This window comes from Leopardus geoffroyi, chromosome D4 (assembly GCF_018350155.1).
Source record: "Leopardus geoffroyi isolate Oge1 chromosome D4, O.geoffroyi_Oge1_pat1.0, whole genome shotgun sequence".
In the NCBI taxonomy this organism is placed as follows: domain Eukaryota; kingdom Metazoa; phylum Chordata; class Mammalia; order Carnivora; family Felidae; genus Leopardus; species Leopardus geoffroyi.
The window spans coordinates 77,406,133-77,424,451 of record NC_059342.1 but is presented as its reverse complement, the minus strand read 5'-3'; the positions used below and the strand labels follow the sequence as shown (position 1 = coordinate 77,424,451).

At 41.7% G+C, this 18,319-nt stretch overlaps 1 protein-coding gene across 2 annotated transcripts; it reads right to left on the bottom strand.

Moving 5' to 3' along the window:
- Positions 1-6,073: 6,073 nt before the first annotated feature.
- TLR4 (toll like receptor 4) lies at positions 6,074-17,744 on the bottom strand. 2 transcript variants are annotated; one of them, XM_045467871.1, is made up of 3 exons: positions 17,283-17,744; positions 12,542-12,708; positions 6,074-8,993 (listed from the first exon to the last, which is right to left on the bottom strand). In XM_045467871.1, exons 1-3 carry the CDS (start codon positions 17,373-17,375, stop codon positions 6,752-6,754), a joined length of 2,502 nt encoding a protein of 833 aa, XP_045323827.1. In that variant the 5' UTR covers positions 17,376-17,744; the 3' UTR covers positions 6,074-6,751. The 2 variants fall into 2 exon arrangements, with proteins under 2 accessions (XP_045323827.1, XP_045323828.1); XM_045467872.1 differs by lacking the exon at positions 17,283-17,744 and having other exon boundaries at positions 6,074-8,922; positions 12,542-12,650.
- Between the last annotated feature and the right edge of the window lie 575 nt (positions 17,745-18,319).

Below are 18,319 nucleotides of genomic sequence, written 5' to 3'. Positions count from 1 at the left end.
AGTACTTGGCCACTAGGGTCATTTTAACAATTAAGTGAATTAATACACTGATTAGAACAGTCTCAGGCACAGGCCGAGGGGAAGAAAAAAGCAAATGTCAGTTATTATTAATACTATAAACTGTGTGACCTTGGATGAGTGGCTCATCCTCTCTGAGCATCCATTTTAGCAATGGGGAGAGTAGTACCTAACTCACAGGGGATCAGTAGCAATCAGAAGAGAATGCATGGTGCTCAGTGTATTTGGTTGCTTTTGATCAACTACTTATGCCACAGGGTTTCACTTTGAATTAGAAAGCTTGGGGATCTCCTTAAGGGTGTGTGATTTTATTCCAACCAGCCAGAAGGTCCTTAGCTTTTGGAACTTCCCCCCATAACCTCTGTTAAATCACCAGTCTGTGATTCCATTCAGGAAGTCAGACTGACTAAGAAATGATACAGCTACTTAAGGCTGTTGTTTTCAGGAAAATCATCATCTACTGGGCTTGATTTGTCCATTGTTAAACAGCTTTAATCATGCATATCTTTGGTTCACTTTTTCCCAGGCTCATATGGCTATGGTATTAATATCCAAAAGTAGCAATAGTAATAATTCCCTTTGGTTAATATCAGTCAAAATTATGATGGTGAGATAGGAAGTTTTATGCTTTTTTTTTTTTTTTTTTTTTTTTTTTTTTGAGAGGACCGTGCTCTGGTACAGAACAGTATTAAATAGACCTTGCTATGAAGTGGATGTGGCCTTACATCCTAACCACAGAACTCACATTTGTTAGCAGGTGACACATTAGAGAATATCTTTAAGTGTCAGTCTTCTCATCTGTAAATTTGAAATAACTAGTATCTTCTTAATTCATTGATGTGACAAAGCAAATGAGTTAGTACAGACAAAGCCTTTGCATGAAATGATTGGTTAGTTAAATCATTTTAACTAACAGCCTGGGCGGCTCAGTCAGTCAAGCATCCGACTTCAGCTCAGGTCATGATCTCGTGGTTTGTGGGTTCGAGCCCTGTGTCTGGCTCTGTGCGGACAGCTCAGAGCCTGGAGCCTGCTTCAGATTCTGTGTCTCCCCCCCGTCTCTGTCCCTCCCATGCTCATGCTCTGCCTCTCTCTGTCTCTCAATAATAAATAAATGTTAAAAAATATTTTAAAAATAAAGGTAACATTATTATTGTCAGCATTATCATTATAGCCCCCCAAGGTCTGCCAAGAAGGTACTGTTACTCCTATTTTATGTATTGAAATCTGAGTCTCCAAGGCGCTTTAATGGCTTTCCCATGGTCACATAACAAGTAAATAGAGCGCCTAGACCAGATCTCACTTTCTACCCTCCCAGGTGGTTCGCTGTCCGCTACAGCAGGATTCTGCTGCATTAAAAATAAACAGAATATGGCTTTTGCCCCTTTGTAAATTCTGGCAGCAGCATCTGGTAATTCAGTGTGTTTCAGAGCTAGGGCTCTTCCTGTGTTCTCTTTCCATTCTCCCTCCCCGAGATTCAATTTCTTGAGTAAGACTCCTGCCTTAGAGAACTTCAGGATGCCAGGTTTCTATGTCAACTTCATGTGAGGCTTGGGATATTACCTATTCTTCAGGTGGACCCTTCAAGTGGGTAAATTTAGGGTTGTGCTGTGTCTCCCTTTCACTCTCTCTTTTATCTTCATAATAGCCCTGTAGCACAGGAGAAACTTACTTACCCTTGCCACTCAAGAAAAGGAATGAGAATTAGCATAAGAAACTGGTTCCAAATTATACCGCGAGGGGCACCTGGGTGGCTCAGTTGGTTAAGCAACCAACTTCAGCTCAAGTCATGATCTCATAGTTCATGAGTTCGAGCCCCGTGTCAGGGCTCCGTGCTGACAGCTTCAGAGCCTGGAGCCTGCTTTGGATTCTGTGTCTCCCTCTCTCTCTTTGCCCCTCCTCTGCTCAGCTCATGCTCTGTCTCTTTCTCTCTCAAAAATAAATAAACATTTAAAAAATTAAAAGCAAATAAATTAAACTAAAAATTTCAAAAAAAATTATACTGTGAAAGTGTGGCAGAACCAGGATCCAAACCCAAGTGCACCATACACATCTACTGGGCTTACAGCTCCATAAACAGGTCCACATAGAATTTTGTTTTTATCTACACCCCCTATATTTAGTAACAACAGCTAGAATGTTCCACGAGAAGAAAGTAAAAGTCAGACTTTCTAGCCACTTCTGATTTTCAAAGCATCTATATTCTTCTTTAGTTAGCAAAATAGACTCTTAGTGTTTTAGGTGGTAGGCTGAAATTCACACTCTCAGACTCTGAGCTATTGGGGTCCTCTCGTTTATCTAAGCCAAAAGAAGGGAGAATAACAGTGCCAGTAGGAAACCCAGTGCAAGGTTCATGCTATGTTGCTCCTCCTCCAGACTGTCCAGCTTAAATCCTGTGTCAAGATACATTGCTAAAGTTGATGAACTCAGACTATATCAGCTTTATATCAAGTTGCTTTCCAAGGTCATTTAATGAAGACACTGAAAGGAATGGCCATATATAAAGCCATGTGGCAGAAAGGATCACTGAGTACAGGGTGGTAGGTAATTGCTATAAATACAGAATCAGCTGGGCCCATCTGGAAGGCCATTTGGATGGGCCTATTTGCTTGAAAGCCCTGGGAGCCTCATGGACAAGAATGTCCTCTATTGGAAAAGAGCATTGAAGTGAGAAGGGCTTAGTCCAGCATCATGGGAGGAAATGGTTGATTTCATGGACAGCCTGCTGTCTCTTACACAGTTTAACCTTTGGCCCAACACCCATCCTTTGGTTTCACCATCGTAGCTCAGTTCTGGTGTTGAGTGCTGGCCATAACAAAGAGAAAATAAAAATAAAGAACAGTAGTACTAAAATCTCTATAAGAAATAGAAGGAAGCCATTAGAGAAACCGTCTAGCATAGCTGACTTTTAATTTCAGAGAGACTTGTTTTAAATCCAAGCTGTGCATTTACTACTAGCTATGTGACTTTGGGTGCGTTACTTACAGTTTCAAAGTCTTTGTTTCCTAATGGGTAATAATGCTGATATCACCAGAATCAATCTCATAGTCATGGTATGGGAATTTAAATTAGATATCATACATAAAGCAGTAGAGTAGGACCTAAAAATAGCCACTACGGGTAAGTAACTATTGTAACTCCTCTTCCTCTCTTCTGCAAAGTAACTTTTGGGATACTTGGAGTTAAGGAACCGAGTGGAGGAAATAGTTGAGACCATCTATGCAGACAACAACAGAGACAGGAAGTAGCCATGGAAAGCTAGAGCCCCAGATGCTGCATGGGTGGCAGAGAACAGTGGCCTGGGACCTGGGGGCCTTGACCAGGAGGTGCAAAGGACAACATCCCCTCTGGAGATGGTTCTTCATTCACTCATTAATTCTTCAAATAGACAGATGTTGTTCTGTCTGCTGTGTGCAGGCCATTGACCTCAGGGCTGGAGCAGCAAAGGATGAATGCACATGCCCTCTGCCCTCACAGAGCAGTCAGTCATTTTTGTGAGAACTGTGTTTATGTAAGACCCTCCAAGGACCTGCTGGTGATTTCTAGAAAGGTGATAAAGTCCAGAAGGGGTCTAGGGTTCTGACAATCCTGTGGGTGGAGGCCAAGTCAGAAAGAAACTGCCTGATTACAGTTACAGTCTTCCTGTGGTCCCACAGTTTGGGAAAACAGCAATTGCTAAAATATTGTTTTTGAGAAGACCACTTAGTGTTTCTTTCTGTTCGCCCTGCATAAAGTCCCAGAGGATCACTCCTCCATAAAAGTAGTATCCCTTATATGTGCAATTATTTTGAATACTTACAACAGTTTACAGAATAATATTCTACCCTCATTTTGTATTTGAGTTGGCTCGGCTCTCATAAAAGTGAAGCCCAAAGCATACAGGATACATGGTGAATCTGAATTTTGGCTTTCTCCAGAAGCCACACTACCCAAAACACCAGCGGGGGGTAGGGGGGGGGGTCTTTCCAACGGTTGAATGGGAAACAGTATGCTAAACCTTACGCTTAGTGTCTTCCTTTCCCCTTTTCATTCTTTGTCCAGCTTTTCTGGTTCTAATCGGTTAGCCTTATTGCCCATTTGAATCTCCCTCACATCCTTTATGGAAAGAAATGTGTTATAAGTAAATCATTTGATATATAATATGTATTGCATATGTATTTGCCTAAAGATTCATGGTTTCGGTGAAAAACCCTTGACTAGCGTCAACCACACAGAAAACTACAGGGGTTTCACTTCTTGTTTTACCAACTCTCAGCATGAAGCAGTGGGGTGTAGTAGACAACTGAGCTGCCCTGAGGAGGCTGGAGGCCCAAGTCCACGTCCTGCCGTTCATTTACACTGTGGCCTATTGACAATAAATTTACTTCCTTTAACTTCAGGTTTAATGTCAGTAAAATGAGGAAACTAACTCTTAACCTGCTACCTCACCTCAATGATAAGAAATTTATATGTGGTCCTAATTGTGTGACTATATTCCAAGTTGTGAGGTATTACACAAATTTAAGGCATTCCAATTAGTATTACTTTCTCTCTATTCCACTCTTCATGTCTTTTCAATCCAGAGGACTTAAGTAGCTGCAAAGAATTTGCCCTAGGCCTGACTTTCTTCTTTCCTCCCCTTACATTTCCATCGTATCATTTCTTTCCTTTCTGGTGTACCTCACCTGCAATTTTCTGAATTCCCATCTGGGAGAGGAGGCTGATGGGAAGAAGGCCAGCATCAGCCTTGTATACAAGAAACACTCTAGTTACATTTTGATTTTCCTCCTTAGAGTCTTGTATGTTTGCTTGAACTAACACACATGTGCAAAACACACACTCACTATAGCGTGGACACGCACAGAAAACACATGCCTTCAGGCATACTCAGAATCTAATGTAGACATTTGTATATAAGTAATCACATACAAACACAAGAGTAGAGAACCTATCTCAGACAGCTGTAGGGGCACCTGAATGTCTCAGTCGGTTAAGCATCCGACTCTTGATATCAGCTCAGGTCACAATTTCACAGTTCCTGAGATGGAGACCCACATCGGACTCTGCACTGACAGCATGGAACTTGCTTGGGATTCTCTCTCTCATCCTCCCCCGCTTGCTCTCTGTCTCAAAATAAGTAAATAAACGTTAAAAAATAATAAAAATAATAAAGCAACAGCTGTAGACATTCACATCAGTCACATATTCCCCTTGCAATATAATCACACTGTTCCATACAGACAATCACACAGACACACACACAAACTCTTGCATCCACACGCAGACAGTGATACTTAGAGACATGCACAAATACATAGATCCACTATCCACTTTCACTACCCAGCTGTGTGCAACACCTCCCACTATATTGCAATGAAAATGCACTCTGAAACACTCCGTCACAAGCACACTCTTGGGTGTGGCCATGTTTTCAGTTTTGACAAGCATATTTTCCAAGTGTCTTCACTGATCTTCCTTTGAATGTACCATTCTGGGGAAGATAAGTGCGTGCTCTTCGAAGAATTCTCCTCAACATGACCCACTTTACCCTCAGTGACATTATTTTCTCAGTCATAACATCCACTCCTTCCTAAATGTGGTCACAGAGTGATACCCAACAGGAAGCCACAATGTATGCTCCCCACCTTAACCTGTTTCACAATCCCTGAAGGCATCAATGTCCTGTCAGGCAATATTCATCTGCTGTGGAAGAGACTGCTGCAGCTCTCGTCATGTGGTCACCTCAACTGTATCAGCCATATGTTTCTAGGACCATCAAAAAAATGACCTCCTGAGGCCATCCCATTTCTTGGCCTGCCCTTAGCCTGAATTGCTCTTTATAAGACCAGGAATTTGGACTTGTCCCTCTCTCTTACAAAAAGTGCCACTTTAAACAAAATCATTGTAATGCTTCCTTCATGACAGTCATGACTTAGTAGTTAATAACTTTAGAGTGACATCAAGCGACAAAGTGATGGAGTGAATTTCACATATTTTCTTGAATGATAGTGCTTAAATATGGAAATTTCTAGCATGTCTCTAAAAGCCTTATTTATGGTAAGAGTTTATAGAGAAGACATGAAAAATGAGAACTAGATTTATAAAAACAAAAATATATCAGGCACAGTTAGTTAATATTTGGAACATACAAAAGAAAGACCAGGATGTTTGTGGATATGTATTACTCAGATTTCCTTCGGAGTTAGTTACAGACTTTAGCCTACGTAAGGAAACAGGTTGAAATTGGAGGGGAGGTGGTCTCAATCAGGAGCCTTCTGAGTTATCAAGTGGAATTTAAATTGCATTCGATAGAAAAGGGAAAAGTGAGTAAAGACCTCATTCAGTTAAATTTAAGCTGGCTAAAATGTAGAACATGAGGTAGTTTCCATTCAGAAGACTCAGGTGAAGAACGATACCTTCTTCTGATTTCACTAGGGCCCAGGGTCTTGGGTCTAATTCAGTTTGATGGGGTGAGTGTTGAGTTGACTTTCCCTGCCGTGGACTCCTTAGCTGATTTGGTTGAAACATCCACCTGGAGATTCTGTAATTTAGCACAGTACTTACTCCCCCTGCACTGTAAACCCCATGAGGTCAGCAGTCCTGGGTTCCTCGGGCGCCACTGAATCATCTGCCCTTGGCACAGCGCCAGGTATGTCACAGCATTTAATTCTCATTCAGTGAACGAAGGTACTGGGTCAAGCTGGGCAACAAGCACTGCAAGAGTGTTTCCTCCTCAGGCAGAGGTTACTCTTCCACGCTAGCTGCCTTCTGCATCTGCCATTCCTTCTGGACTGCGTGGTTTACCATCCAGCAAGGCTTTTCTGAGTCGTCTCCAGAAGATGTGCCTCCCCAGGACACTGTCCTCCCACTCCAGGTAGGTGTTCCTGTTGAGAAGGCGATACAGCTCCACCTGCTGCCGCAGCAGGGACTTCTCCAACTTCTGCAGGACGATGAAGATGATGCCGGCACGGCTGCTCAGAAACTGCCAAGTCTGGGCAATCTCATACTCAAAGATGCACCACCGACTCTGGATAAAGTGCTGGGACACCACGACGATAACCTTCCGGCTTTTATGGAAACCTTCCTGGATGATGTTGGCGGCGATGGCCACACCAGGAATAAAGTCTCTGTAGTGAAGGCAGAGCTGAAAAGGGGGCACCCCCTCCTCCAAGTTCTTTACCAATTCATTCCTCACCCAGTCTTCGTCCTGGCTTGAGTAGATAACGAAGGCGTCATAGGTGCTTTCACCTCTGCTATACTTTTTACAGCCAGCAAGAAGCATCAGGTGGAAATAGAACTTATACACCAGAACCACCACCAGAGAAACCAAGAGTACAGTGAAAACCGACACAGTAATGATGGTCTTGCTCACCTGACAGGTAGCATTCCTAAAATTCAGCATGGGCATGCCCTGCATGTCCAAAGGTTTTGCACACACCATCTGTTCAACTTTCACCAAGAGCTGCCTCTGGTCCTTGACCCACTGCAGGAAACTCTGGTGTTCACAAACACAAGCAAAATCATTCCGAGTAAGATTTAAGGAAGATAGATTACTTGGAAAATGCCGTAGTTCTTGCTCCTTAGAGGCCACTATACGATTAAAACTGCAGTCCAGAGTCTGGAGGGAGTGAAGAGGTTCATAAGGAAGTGTATCCAATGATAAGAGGTGGTTGTGACTCATATTTAGCAACTGAAGTTTAGGGAGTGAGTTAAATGCCACTCGGGACACCTGTTCCAGCTGACAATCAGAGAGGTCTAGAATGGTCAAGTTAGTCAGCTCCATGAAAATATTTGGAAGGAAGTTGTCCTGGAAAGAATTGCCAGCCATTTTTAAGATTTGGAGGCTGATCAAGCCATTGAAGATGCCATGGAAAGCAACTTGGGTGTGAGTGTAAGAAATATCAAGATAACGGAGGTTTTTGAGGGGTAGGAATACTGAAAAATCACTGACCTGTTTCAAACTGGAATGCTGGAAATCTAGATATTCTAACTGTTCTAAGCCCAAGAAGTTTGAACTTATGGTAATAATATTGTTGAAGCTTAGATCTAAATGCTTCAGTCTGGTTGTCCCCAAATCTTTCTCAGAACAGCAGCTCTTGAAACTAAAGTCATTTCTACTGAGATCTAGAAACTCAAGGCTTTCCAACTTAACCTGAGTAAAAGTGTTCCCAACTTCGTTGGCAGAGAAAACAAGCTCCTTGAGAGAGTCCAGCTTCCATGTGGGAAATTGTTCAAATTCACAGTTAACCAATTCTAACCGTTGCCATCCGAGATTTTTAGGGAGCTGTTTTAGCCCGTTGAAATACAGATGCACCAGAGAAATGGTAGAAACGTTTGCCAAACAATTAAATGAGTCAATAGCATCCTCTGAGAACTCGTCAAAGTATGCTATCCGGAATTTTTCTATGATCAAATTGCACAGTCCCTCCAGGATAGATTTGTCAAATCTTTCCAAGTTCCTTTCATTTTTAAATTCTCCCAGAACCAACTGATGGATCTGTAAACCTGCCAGACCTTGAATAGCAGCTTTCATTACATCTGTACTATTAAAATTACTTCTCAAAGTCAGTTCACGGAGCTTAATTTCTTTAAAGGCACCTGGTTGGATAAAGTCTAAAGGGTTTAGGGACAAGTCTAAAGAAAGGTTGAGTAGAGGCTTTTGATGTAGAACCTGTAAGTCTTTATGATAAATATTTTGGATCTTGTTATTGGAAAGATCCAAATACTCAAGGTTGGGCATGTTAGAAAAATATTCAGGTAATTTGAAGGAATGGATAAGATTGTGAGCCACATTAAGCTCCTTCAACGTTTTGAGATGTCCAATGGGGAAGTCCTCTAGAGATGCTATATTTGTCTCCACAACCACCAGCGTCTGTAAACTTGATAGTCCAGAAAAAGCTCCTGGGAATAACCTCTGGATAGGATTTCCTGTCAATATCAAGATGGAGAGGTGGTTTAGGCCCTGATATGCATCATCTTCAATTATTTGAATTTCACACCTACAGGGAAAAGAGATACAGATTATATAATATTTCTGCTGAATCAAAACTCAAAATGGAGTAACCATCCCAGTCACCTAGCTCTTCACACAGATGTGACATGCCATATGATCTATGCCATCGACAAAGACATGAAGCAGGACAGATCATGACACGAGCAAATAAGAAACCCCACAGATGCAGTATTATTACGCTGGACACAATGACAAACTCTTTTTAGCACACTAGGCACATGTGCTAAGCAGAGGCAACACATCCATCAGAAAGAAGTCAGTTAAAGATCAATAATTGGGATACGTGAAGACTGTATGGCTGATAGAGTATGTAACCACCTTGGATTAACTTTAGCTATTTCCTGCCATACATAATTGTGATTGTCCATCAGATTGGCACAGATGATATGGATAGCTGTTAGTTGTTAGGCATGCTAAATAACCGGTCAATGTCAATTTTAAAGACATAAAAAATTACACATTTGTGTTACCCTCAATGTCTATGCAGAGTTCTCCATGTATGATAGCTAGATATTTGAAAGTTGTGGTTATCACAGGTAAATGTTAGTAGTAACAGGTGATGGGAGTGAGTTGTATGGAAGAAAAGGAAAGTATACTATGAAACCTTATATGGAAGGAATGTACCTAGACAGAGGGGACCAGAGCAGGCTTCCATGAGAGCACTTAAGTTGAAACCTGAAAGATGAGTAGAAACCTGAAAGATGAGTAAGGATTACCAAGAAAAGGAAGTGAGTCTGAGGTAGGCAACAGCCATGATACAGGAACCATAAGAAACTGCTTCTGTGTCTGGAGTACAGAGAGGGAAGTGGAGGAGTGTGAGACGAACTTGTGGAGAAAGGAGGATACAAAGCAAAGGCTTCAAGACTGGATAAAGGATTTTGAATTTTATCTCCAGAGAAACGGAAGCCATGCTGTATACAGTGTTCATAGAGGTGTCCTACAGACAAGGTTCTTATCCAGCCAATGAATGGCAAGTCAATGGTAAACACCTGCCAGTCCTACAAGTGCATGACAGTTACAATTTGCAAGTGAGTTATTTCCTAGTCCAACCTGAATCACGTTAACAATTTCTCCACTTGTCCTATCCCCTCCATGTGGGTCATGGGTAATCAAAGCATTTTGGCCCAAGCTTTTGTTATCGATTGGTAATTCAATAGAAGGTGGAAGATGCTATAGAAAGAATACTGGAAAAGTGGGCAAGATATCTTGGCTCTGGTGTCTTTGATGTCCTCTCTCTCATATCACATGATTTTGGAAACTTCCTCTCTGGACCTCAGTTATCACCTTTCTAAATGAGGCAGCTAAACTTGATTATTTCTCAAGTTACTTTCAGTTATAGGATGTTGTAACCTATAAACTTATGTATATTGCTGTGTGCATCAGATGACTGGAGAGGTCTTGCTGTTGCTCTGTCTCATCAAAGGGGGCTCATCACTTTAGAGAAACAGAGCATTAAGATGAAGAGAACATTTAACTTGGAAGCAGCAGATGTGACTATGAATCTCTGCTGCAGCAAGCTCTACAAAACATAGAGAGTGAATGTAGATACATTACTTAAACTCTCTGTACTTCAGTTTCCTTGTCCAAAAAAGCAAATACATGTGTCAGTAGGTTTCCATAAGAATAACAGGGTGCCTGGTCTATTATAAAGCATCCTAGAGGACTAGTTGAATCACTATATGTGAACATTGTGAAGGGATATGAGAAGGGAAAGGATGTCTACAATACTGTGTTTGTCCTTGCCCTAAACTGTAATCAAGAGAGAGAGAGCTGGCCTCTCTTGAGGCACATAGTTAAGGCCTCTGAGAAAAGTTCCTTAAGTATTCCTTATAAAACACATGGTCTGATGAGAAACTACTTCTTGCTTTAAAAAAGGGGAGGGGTGATCTGTTTATCTTAATTATAGTTCTTGAAAAGGTCTTATTCAGAAAAATGAAGTTCAGAAACTAATGAAGTGCTATAACAATAGTAATATTTTTATTCTTACAAAGTCTGCCTTATAAGGTTTTTAATATATATGCATGTTAACATCCATGATCACATTTAGCCCTGTGTGGTAAGTTTCATCATTTCTGTTTCACAGATAAGAATACTGAGACTCAGGGAGATCAAGTGACATGCCTCAGTCCATGTGGCTGTAAATGTTGGAGGAAGATCTGGCTCAGGTCTTCTGAGCCCCACAGAGCTCTCTCCTCAACCCCCACTGCCTTTCAAAACGCTCCATTCCCTCTTTGTTACACACTTTCACTGTCCAAGTTAGAGTATAAAACATCAGGTGTCCCCTCTTCTTTCTATATAAAGATCTGCTCTAAAGAAGGTTTTCATGCTATGGTCTTAGAATTTATTAAAAGTTTCTATAATAAATAGCCATATATATAAATGCTTCTGCATTTTCCCCAAACTCTTATATAGAATATGATCCATTATCTAGTACATTTTAAAGTAAGGCCCTGATGATGAAAATAATTTTAGAATCCAATTCTCTCCCCAAAATAATGATAATAATTTCACCTGCCCTAATAAATGTTACATTTCCCTGAATCAGAAAAGAAAAATCTTAGTCACTGTTCTTTCTTACAGCAGATATTTTTCTTTGATCTTGTCATCTTTCTTCTTGGGTTACTTATATCTTCCTACTTCCCTATCTCTATCACACTTTCAATATTCTAGATATTTTTTTGAATCCTACTCAGTTCATGAAATCTGTCTTGATTACCCACTGCAGAGAAGGCCTCTCTTTTGAACGACACAACATTTTGCCTCTAGTTGGCACATAGTTTATCACTTACTGGTGCGTATTCCCATGCTTATCTCAGGTTCAAAAATCCCAAATCAGAATCAAGTAACATTTATTGAATGCCTACTATGGGCCTAACATCATGCTCAGGATTTTAATATGTTACTTCATTCAAGTGTGTATGCCCTCTTTAATAGCTGGAGTTGTATATATCAATAAACTTTTATTTCCTAGTAGACTCTATACTATATAGCAAATAGTACTCAATAAATATCTGCTGGTGAAAGAGTTTGAGTCAATTTTCTCCCCTGTCCTAAAATCGAAAGATAGAACTGTTCTTAGAAATTGTCTTGTCCAGGGGCGCCTGGGTGGCGCAGTCGGTTAAGCGTCCGACTTCAGCCAGGTCACGATCTCGCGGTCCGTGAGTTCGAGCCCCGCGTCGGGCTCTGGGCTGATGGCTCGGAGCCTGGAGCCTGGAGCCTGTTTCTGATTCTGTGTCTCCCTCTCTCTCTGCCCCTCCCCCGTTCATGCTCTGTCTCTCTCTGTCCCAAAAATAAATAAACGTTGGAAAAAAAAAAATTAAAAAAAAAAAAAAAAAGAAATTGTCTTGTCCAGGTACTCATTTCACAGATGAGGCCACTGAGACCTGGAGAAAGGAAGGGGCTTGTCCAAAGTTATACAGCAAATAAGATACCTGTTGAATGACTAAGTGAATAAAGAGGAGACTCCTGACATAAGAACAAAATGATAGAACAATGAGCATTTCACCTTGTGCCGTGTGTAAAATCTGTCATTACCTGGATAAATCCAGCACCTGCAGTTCTGGGAAGTTGGAGAAACTATGGCTGCCTAAATTTCTCAGGGGGTTAAAGCTCATGTCCAGGTCCTTGGTTGATGAGGGGATGTTGTCGGGGATTTTGTGAAGATTCAGGTCCATGCATTGGTAAGTAATGTTAGGAACCACCTGCAATGATCACATATTAGATACAGTGTCTTAATACATGCACCTCAATGGACTGCCCTCTCCACACCCTTCTCCTAGGCCAGACCCATGGAGACCTCCTGGACTGGGGCCATCCAACCATCTTTCATCCATCCATCCATCCACTCATTCATTCATTCATTTATCCACTCACTTTATAAAATCTCTTACTCTAGATTTGGAAGGGGAGACAACTTCCTATGTCCTGTTTTCTAACCTCTGCTATCACAATGGCAGCATTTAGGGAGAAGCAAGGGAATCAACTGCTGAAAGGCTAAGGCTCTGGAGTCCAGAAGCCCTGAGTTTCACCCCAGTGTTCCATGGGATTTGGGGCAAAACCTTTTTTTACACCAAGTACCCCACAATTGTATACAGCCTCGAGAAGACTATCAGTTCAGGTGCCTGGACTTCATAGTCATAACTCAATTTTTGCCAGTTGCATTCTCTTTTTTGGCTGATTGACCTTTGAGTAGGTCACACAGACATGGGGAAAAATCCTTCAGATGCTTGGACTTCAGTGGTGTAACCTAGCAAATAAGGCCAAGTACTTTATGCTCCCTTGGTTCCTATGCTTGTTTCCATCATATTTCCCAAATTCTTTGTAGGCCTTGTTCTCTAACTTCCCATTTAATTTCTGAATTCTCTGATTTATTCAACAAAATTTCTTGCTTAAGCCACTAATTTTGGTTTTCTGTTTAAAACCAAACCAAAATAGAATCTGTTAAAAGGATTAAATGAAATAAGGTATTTGAAGAGATTATCCCAAAGCCTATTACAGTGTAAATGATCAATACATGTTAACATTTATTGTTATTAGTTATTATTAATCCCCTACCATATGTGGGCCTATTTCTTACATGTTATATACTTTAATCTTCAAATAAACCTTTTAAAGAAGAAGAAGTCAGAGTGATGGAATAATCTGCATAAGGTCTTACAGGTCACGTGTGCAGCTCTTCACTTCATCGATGGACATGTCTCTGGAAATGCTATCCCCTGTAGGAGCCTCCCAGACCATACTGTCTCATAGAGGATGGTACCAGGCATCCTTTCCTTACGCTCTGTCATCTGCCTTCGCAGGCTGTATCACCATCTAACATTACACTGTCTATGTGATTGTACCATGTGTCTTGTTCATTACCCTCACTACATTGTGAGCTTTGATATTCTCACCCTCTGCTATGTCTCCAGCACTCACAGTTATGCCTGGCAAATGGTGAATGCTCACTAAGTATTTATTGACTAAATGAGAGAATACCTGATTGAATGAAGATTTGCTTAAATCCAAATTGTAGCCATTTTATCTAAGTGCTACGGATAGTACAAAGACCAGTGTGAAATGGCTCCAGACTTCAAGAAGCTTACAGTCTAGAGGAAGAGCTAAGATAGGAACACAACTCACACTAGTGTAATGGACCGTAAACCAGGCCTGGAAATTTTTTTTCCCCAAAATAGTTCCTTTGGCACATAAATGGTAGAGGTCAATTCTGGATCCAGGGATTATAGAAGGCCTCTGAGAATGAGAAGGTTTCAAGGTGGGTCTTCAAGGATGAGCAAGATTTGGATATGTGGAAAGAGAAAGAAGGAGAGAATAATGTAAGCAAGAAAAGGATGGAAACTATTTCAGAGCGGCTGGTCCATAGTGGGAGAAATGGATCCTAATCCAGTGGGGAAGATAGAGCCCTGTGGCAGTATTTTTAATCATCTAAAATATGTAAGTTGAGCAATTTCTATGTGCTAGGTACTGGGTATAGTCTAAGCTTTGACAGTAGGCATTTCTTGTAATTCAGGTGTCTGGTTTAAGCTTTAATTGGGGGAGGCATCAGCTTCGAAGAGGGCTAAGATAAACACAGCACCAGCCACATGACTAGGTAGAGCCAGGACTTCTTCCCCCACTGAGCCTTCTTTTTTTTCCCCCTCTACCTCCTCCCTTTAACTCCCTGCTGTTATGTTTTAAATTCACCACTAAGAAGGGAGCCAGGGAAACCCTAAGGCCCCATTCTCAACCCCAGTAAAAACAGAACCCCACATGCTTGAGCAGTTTTTCTCTCTACCCTCAATATTGAGGCCACATGTGTGGCCCTACATGTGCTATATAATTTCCAGGTCTTATAAGTTATAAATTTTTAGTTTTTCAAAGTTTCCAGATGGTTATTGCTGAAAGGTACCTTACAATCCAAAAGAACCACAAGGGCTGGTCCAACCCAACATTGGTTATTGATAGACTGAGACCAGCACAAAATGCTGGGATATAGTGATAAATAAAATCAGCAATGTTATCCTTCACTTATAGATTCCATTTTAAAAGGACAGAAAAATAGTGAACAAATACACAAAAAGTATTTAATGATGTGCTATAAAAAGTAAATCGTCATAGAGATTAGAGGCAAATATGGGGCATAGGGAGTTCTACATGAGGTGATCAAGGAACACTTCCAAGAGGAGGTGACATTTTAGCAGAAATATGAAGTGAGGGATTAAGTCATGATGATAACTAAAACTGCACTTTCCGTCATGGTAGCCACTAGCTACACACGGCTATTGAGGATGAGAAACAGTCTAAATTGAGAGGTACATTAAATGTAAAATACATACTAAATCTCAAACCCTCTGTGCCACAGAAAGGCTGTGAAATATTTTATTAATAGTTTAGTATATATTACATTTTCAAATAATATTTTGAATATATTGGGTTAAATAAAAATATTAAAATCAGATTTATCAATTTTTATTTTTTTAAAGTGGCTATCAGAAATTTTAAAGCTACATTTTAAACTTAGCTACAATTTAGTTAAGTACAACCTTGGCTAAATTTAGTTGGTTACATTTATTGTTTAAATAAGATCATGTGACCCACATGATATTGCCTTTGGGCAGCACTGATTTAGGAGCAAAGCATTCTAGCTAGAGGAAGCCAGTGCAAAGGCCGTGGGGTAGCAAACTGTCCTAATAGCACTCAAAAGTTATCACAAGTTGTTAAGAGGGCAATTTGTTGGAACTGAGACTTAGGCAAAACAACAAATAAAACAAACAAAAATGTGCAGAGTTAATTAGAGTGGGGGACTCCAGAGGCAGGAGACCAGTCACTATCCAAGACTCAAGGCCAGGAAAACTGAGGACCTGCCCTAGGGTGGCACTTAGGGGATAGGCAGGGTTGGACAGGTTTTGAGACTGAGGATATGGGGTGTGGGAAAAGGGAAGGTGTGATTTTATCTAGTGGTGACTTTGATTAGAGGACCATCCCCATTAACCTAACAGCAGGAGGGACACAGAGGAGACAAGGAGTAGGGCTCTGGGCAGGAAATTGGAGGAAGGGAAGACTCTGAGATGACAAATTTGTCTTTGTTACATATGGTATGTATTTCCCCCATGGTATTTCCGCCATGCCCTCAATCTCTGCACACCACTGCTTATGCTTTTCTTGAGTTTCTGACCCTGTCACACATTAAATCCCAGGACATTCTCTTGGTTATTGGGTCCTACCATGGGCTCCCAAAGCACTTGTGAAAGTCCATGCACAGGGTGGGGAGGGACAAAAGAGATCCATCATGAATGAGATTATGCAAAAGTTGGTTGGTATTTCACAAAGAAAGAAGCCATTGCATTAGCTGTCATTTAAATGGTTCTTTCTTCCGCCACCCCTTGTATCTTTGTTTCTCATTTTCCATTTTGCCTTTATTTCTCTTTCTCCCCTTTTCTTTTCTAAACTCCTTTCTTTTCATCTTTTGGAACCAGGGCTAGATCCACAAGTCTGAAATCCACTTAGAAAGTTCTCCCTATTGGGGCGCCTGGGTGGCTCAGTCGGTTGAGCGGCCGACTTCAGCTCAGGTCATGATCTCACACTCCGTGAGTTCGAGCCCCGCGTCGGACTCTGTGTTGACAGCTCAGAGCCTGGAGCCTGTTTCGGATTCTGTGTCTCCCTCTCTCTGCCCCTCCCCTGTTCATGCTCTGTCTCTCCCTGTCTCAAAAATAAATAAAACGTTAAAAAAATTAAAAAAAAAAAAAGAAAGTTCTCCCTATTAAGAGAAAACACACACCCCCCACACACCGCCCCACACCCCCCCCCCACACACACTCACACTCACACACTCCTTCCTGACATTGAAAGGGGTGAAGTGAGTGCTTGAAGCTGAGAGCACAGACCACTAGCAGAAGGAAATGACAGGAAGCAGACTTCTTACAGCTCTCTGTTTAAGCAGGTATTATTATAATGCTTTCATAGATGTGAAATCTAGCTTCAGAGAGGTTTAATAATTTCTTCAAGATCACACAGCCCAGAAGTCAAAGCACAGTGATTTTAAGCAGATCTGACCTAAAGCCCCTATTAGCACTTAAAGTCCTGAATGGGACATGACCCATGGGCTACCTGTTGGTGCCATGGAACCATGAATTGTTTGGTCGCTGTGCCTTCTCAAGTCCTTAAGGTAATTTGACTCTTTTTTGCAAATGAAATTCGGCAACTAGCAGGGGATCCACAGTGGAAAGTTCTGGGCAGAGAGCAGTTTTTCAGAAGCAAGGCAAATCTCATAGGAGATGAGCTGACACTAACCACGTACCTCCACACAAGGGTCCCAGCTCTCAGGTCTCAGGCAGGAGAGGAAGGCCATGGCTGGGATCAGAGTCCCAGCCAGGCGGGTAGGAGGCATCATTCTGGCATTTTCTGTGTCCAAAAATGGCTCGGTGAAACATGACACGCTGTATCCGCCTGCTGGTGTGGCCTCGGGGGTACTGCCGCTTTCTCTCCCCTGCTCAGTGCCCTAGGACAATGACTGTATTCAAAGCAATGCTGCGTTCAGAGGCAAGAGGAAGTGAGAAAGGCAACCTTAGCATTCTGGGCTTTTGTTTCTCTAATATTTATGTCCCCAGTCACAGGAGGGGAAGTTAGAAGAAGAAAATGTCTGCAGATCAGTGGTCCAAGTAACAGCAAGAGGAAGCTGACTTTGATCCTGGGAAGTCATCTGACCTCCTGGTTAGTGAACTTAGGAAAGCAATCAAACTGGTCAAACAGCCTGCGCAACAATCCAGGACGTGGCTTTCCAGTTTCGTTTTAGTAGAGGAAACTCACTGTATGTATTCATTTCCTAAAGCTACCGTGACAAATTACCACACACTGGGGTGGGGGTGGGGGGGCTTCAAGGGCAGATGTTTATTTCCTCTTGAAGTTCTGGAGCCTGGAAGTCTGAGATGCAGGTGTGGGCAGGGATGACGGCTCTTCAGGCTCTCTCCTCGGCATACAGGTGGCTGCCTTCACTTGCTCTTCCCTGTGTGTGTGTGTGTGTGTGTGTGTGTGTGTGTGTGTGTGTGTGTCTGTGTCTGTGTCTGTGTCCCAATTTCCCCTTCTTAAGAGGACATCAGTCATTTTGGATTAGGGTCCATCTATATGACTTCATTTTACCTTAATTACCTTTTTAAAGCTTCAGTATCAAAACACAGTCACGTTCTGAGGGACTGGAGAACTTCAGCATGGATTTTGAGGGGAATACAATTCAGCGCGTAGCAACGTCAACTCTTGTGAAATCTTGTGAAGAAATTCACTTTTGTGAAACTGACTGAAAACAGCTCCAGTGAACCACGGTTTGAAAGCACAGCAATA

Excerpts from the sequence above, each read along its gene's own strand:
- TLR4 (XM_045467871.1), bottom strand. The coding sequence starts at position 17,375 with ATGATGCCTCCTACCCGCCTGGCTGGGACTCTGATCCCAGCCATGGCC. Across the intron at positions 12,709-17,282 it reads GCTGGGACCCTTGTGTGGAG|GTGGTTCCTAACATTACTTA; the intron begins GTACGTGGTTAG and ends TGATCATTGCAG. Across the intron at positions 8,994-12,541 it reads CAGGTGCTGGATTTATCCAG|GTGTGAAATTCAAATAATTG; the intron begins GTAATGACAGAT and ends TTTTCCCTGTAG.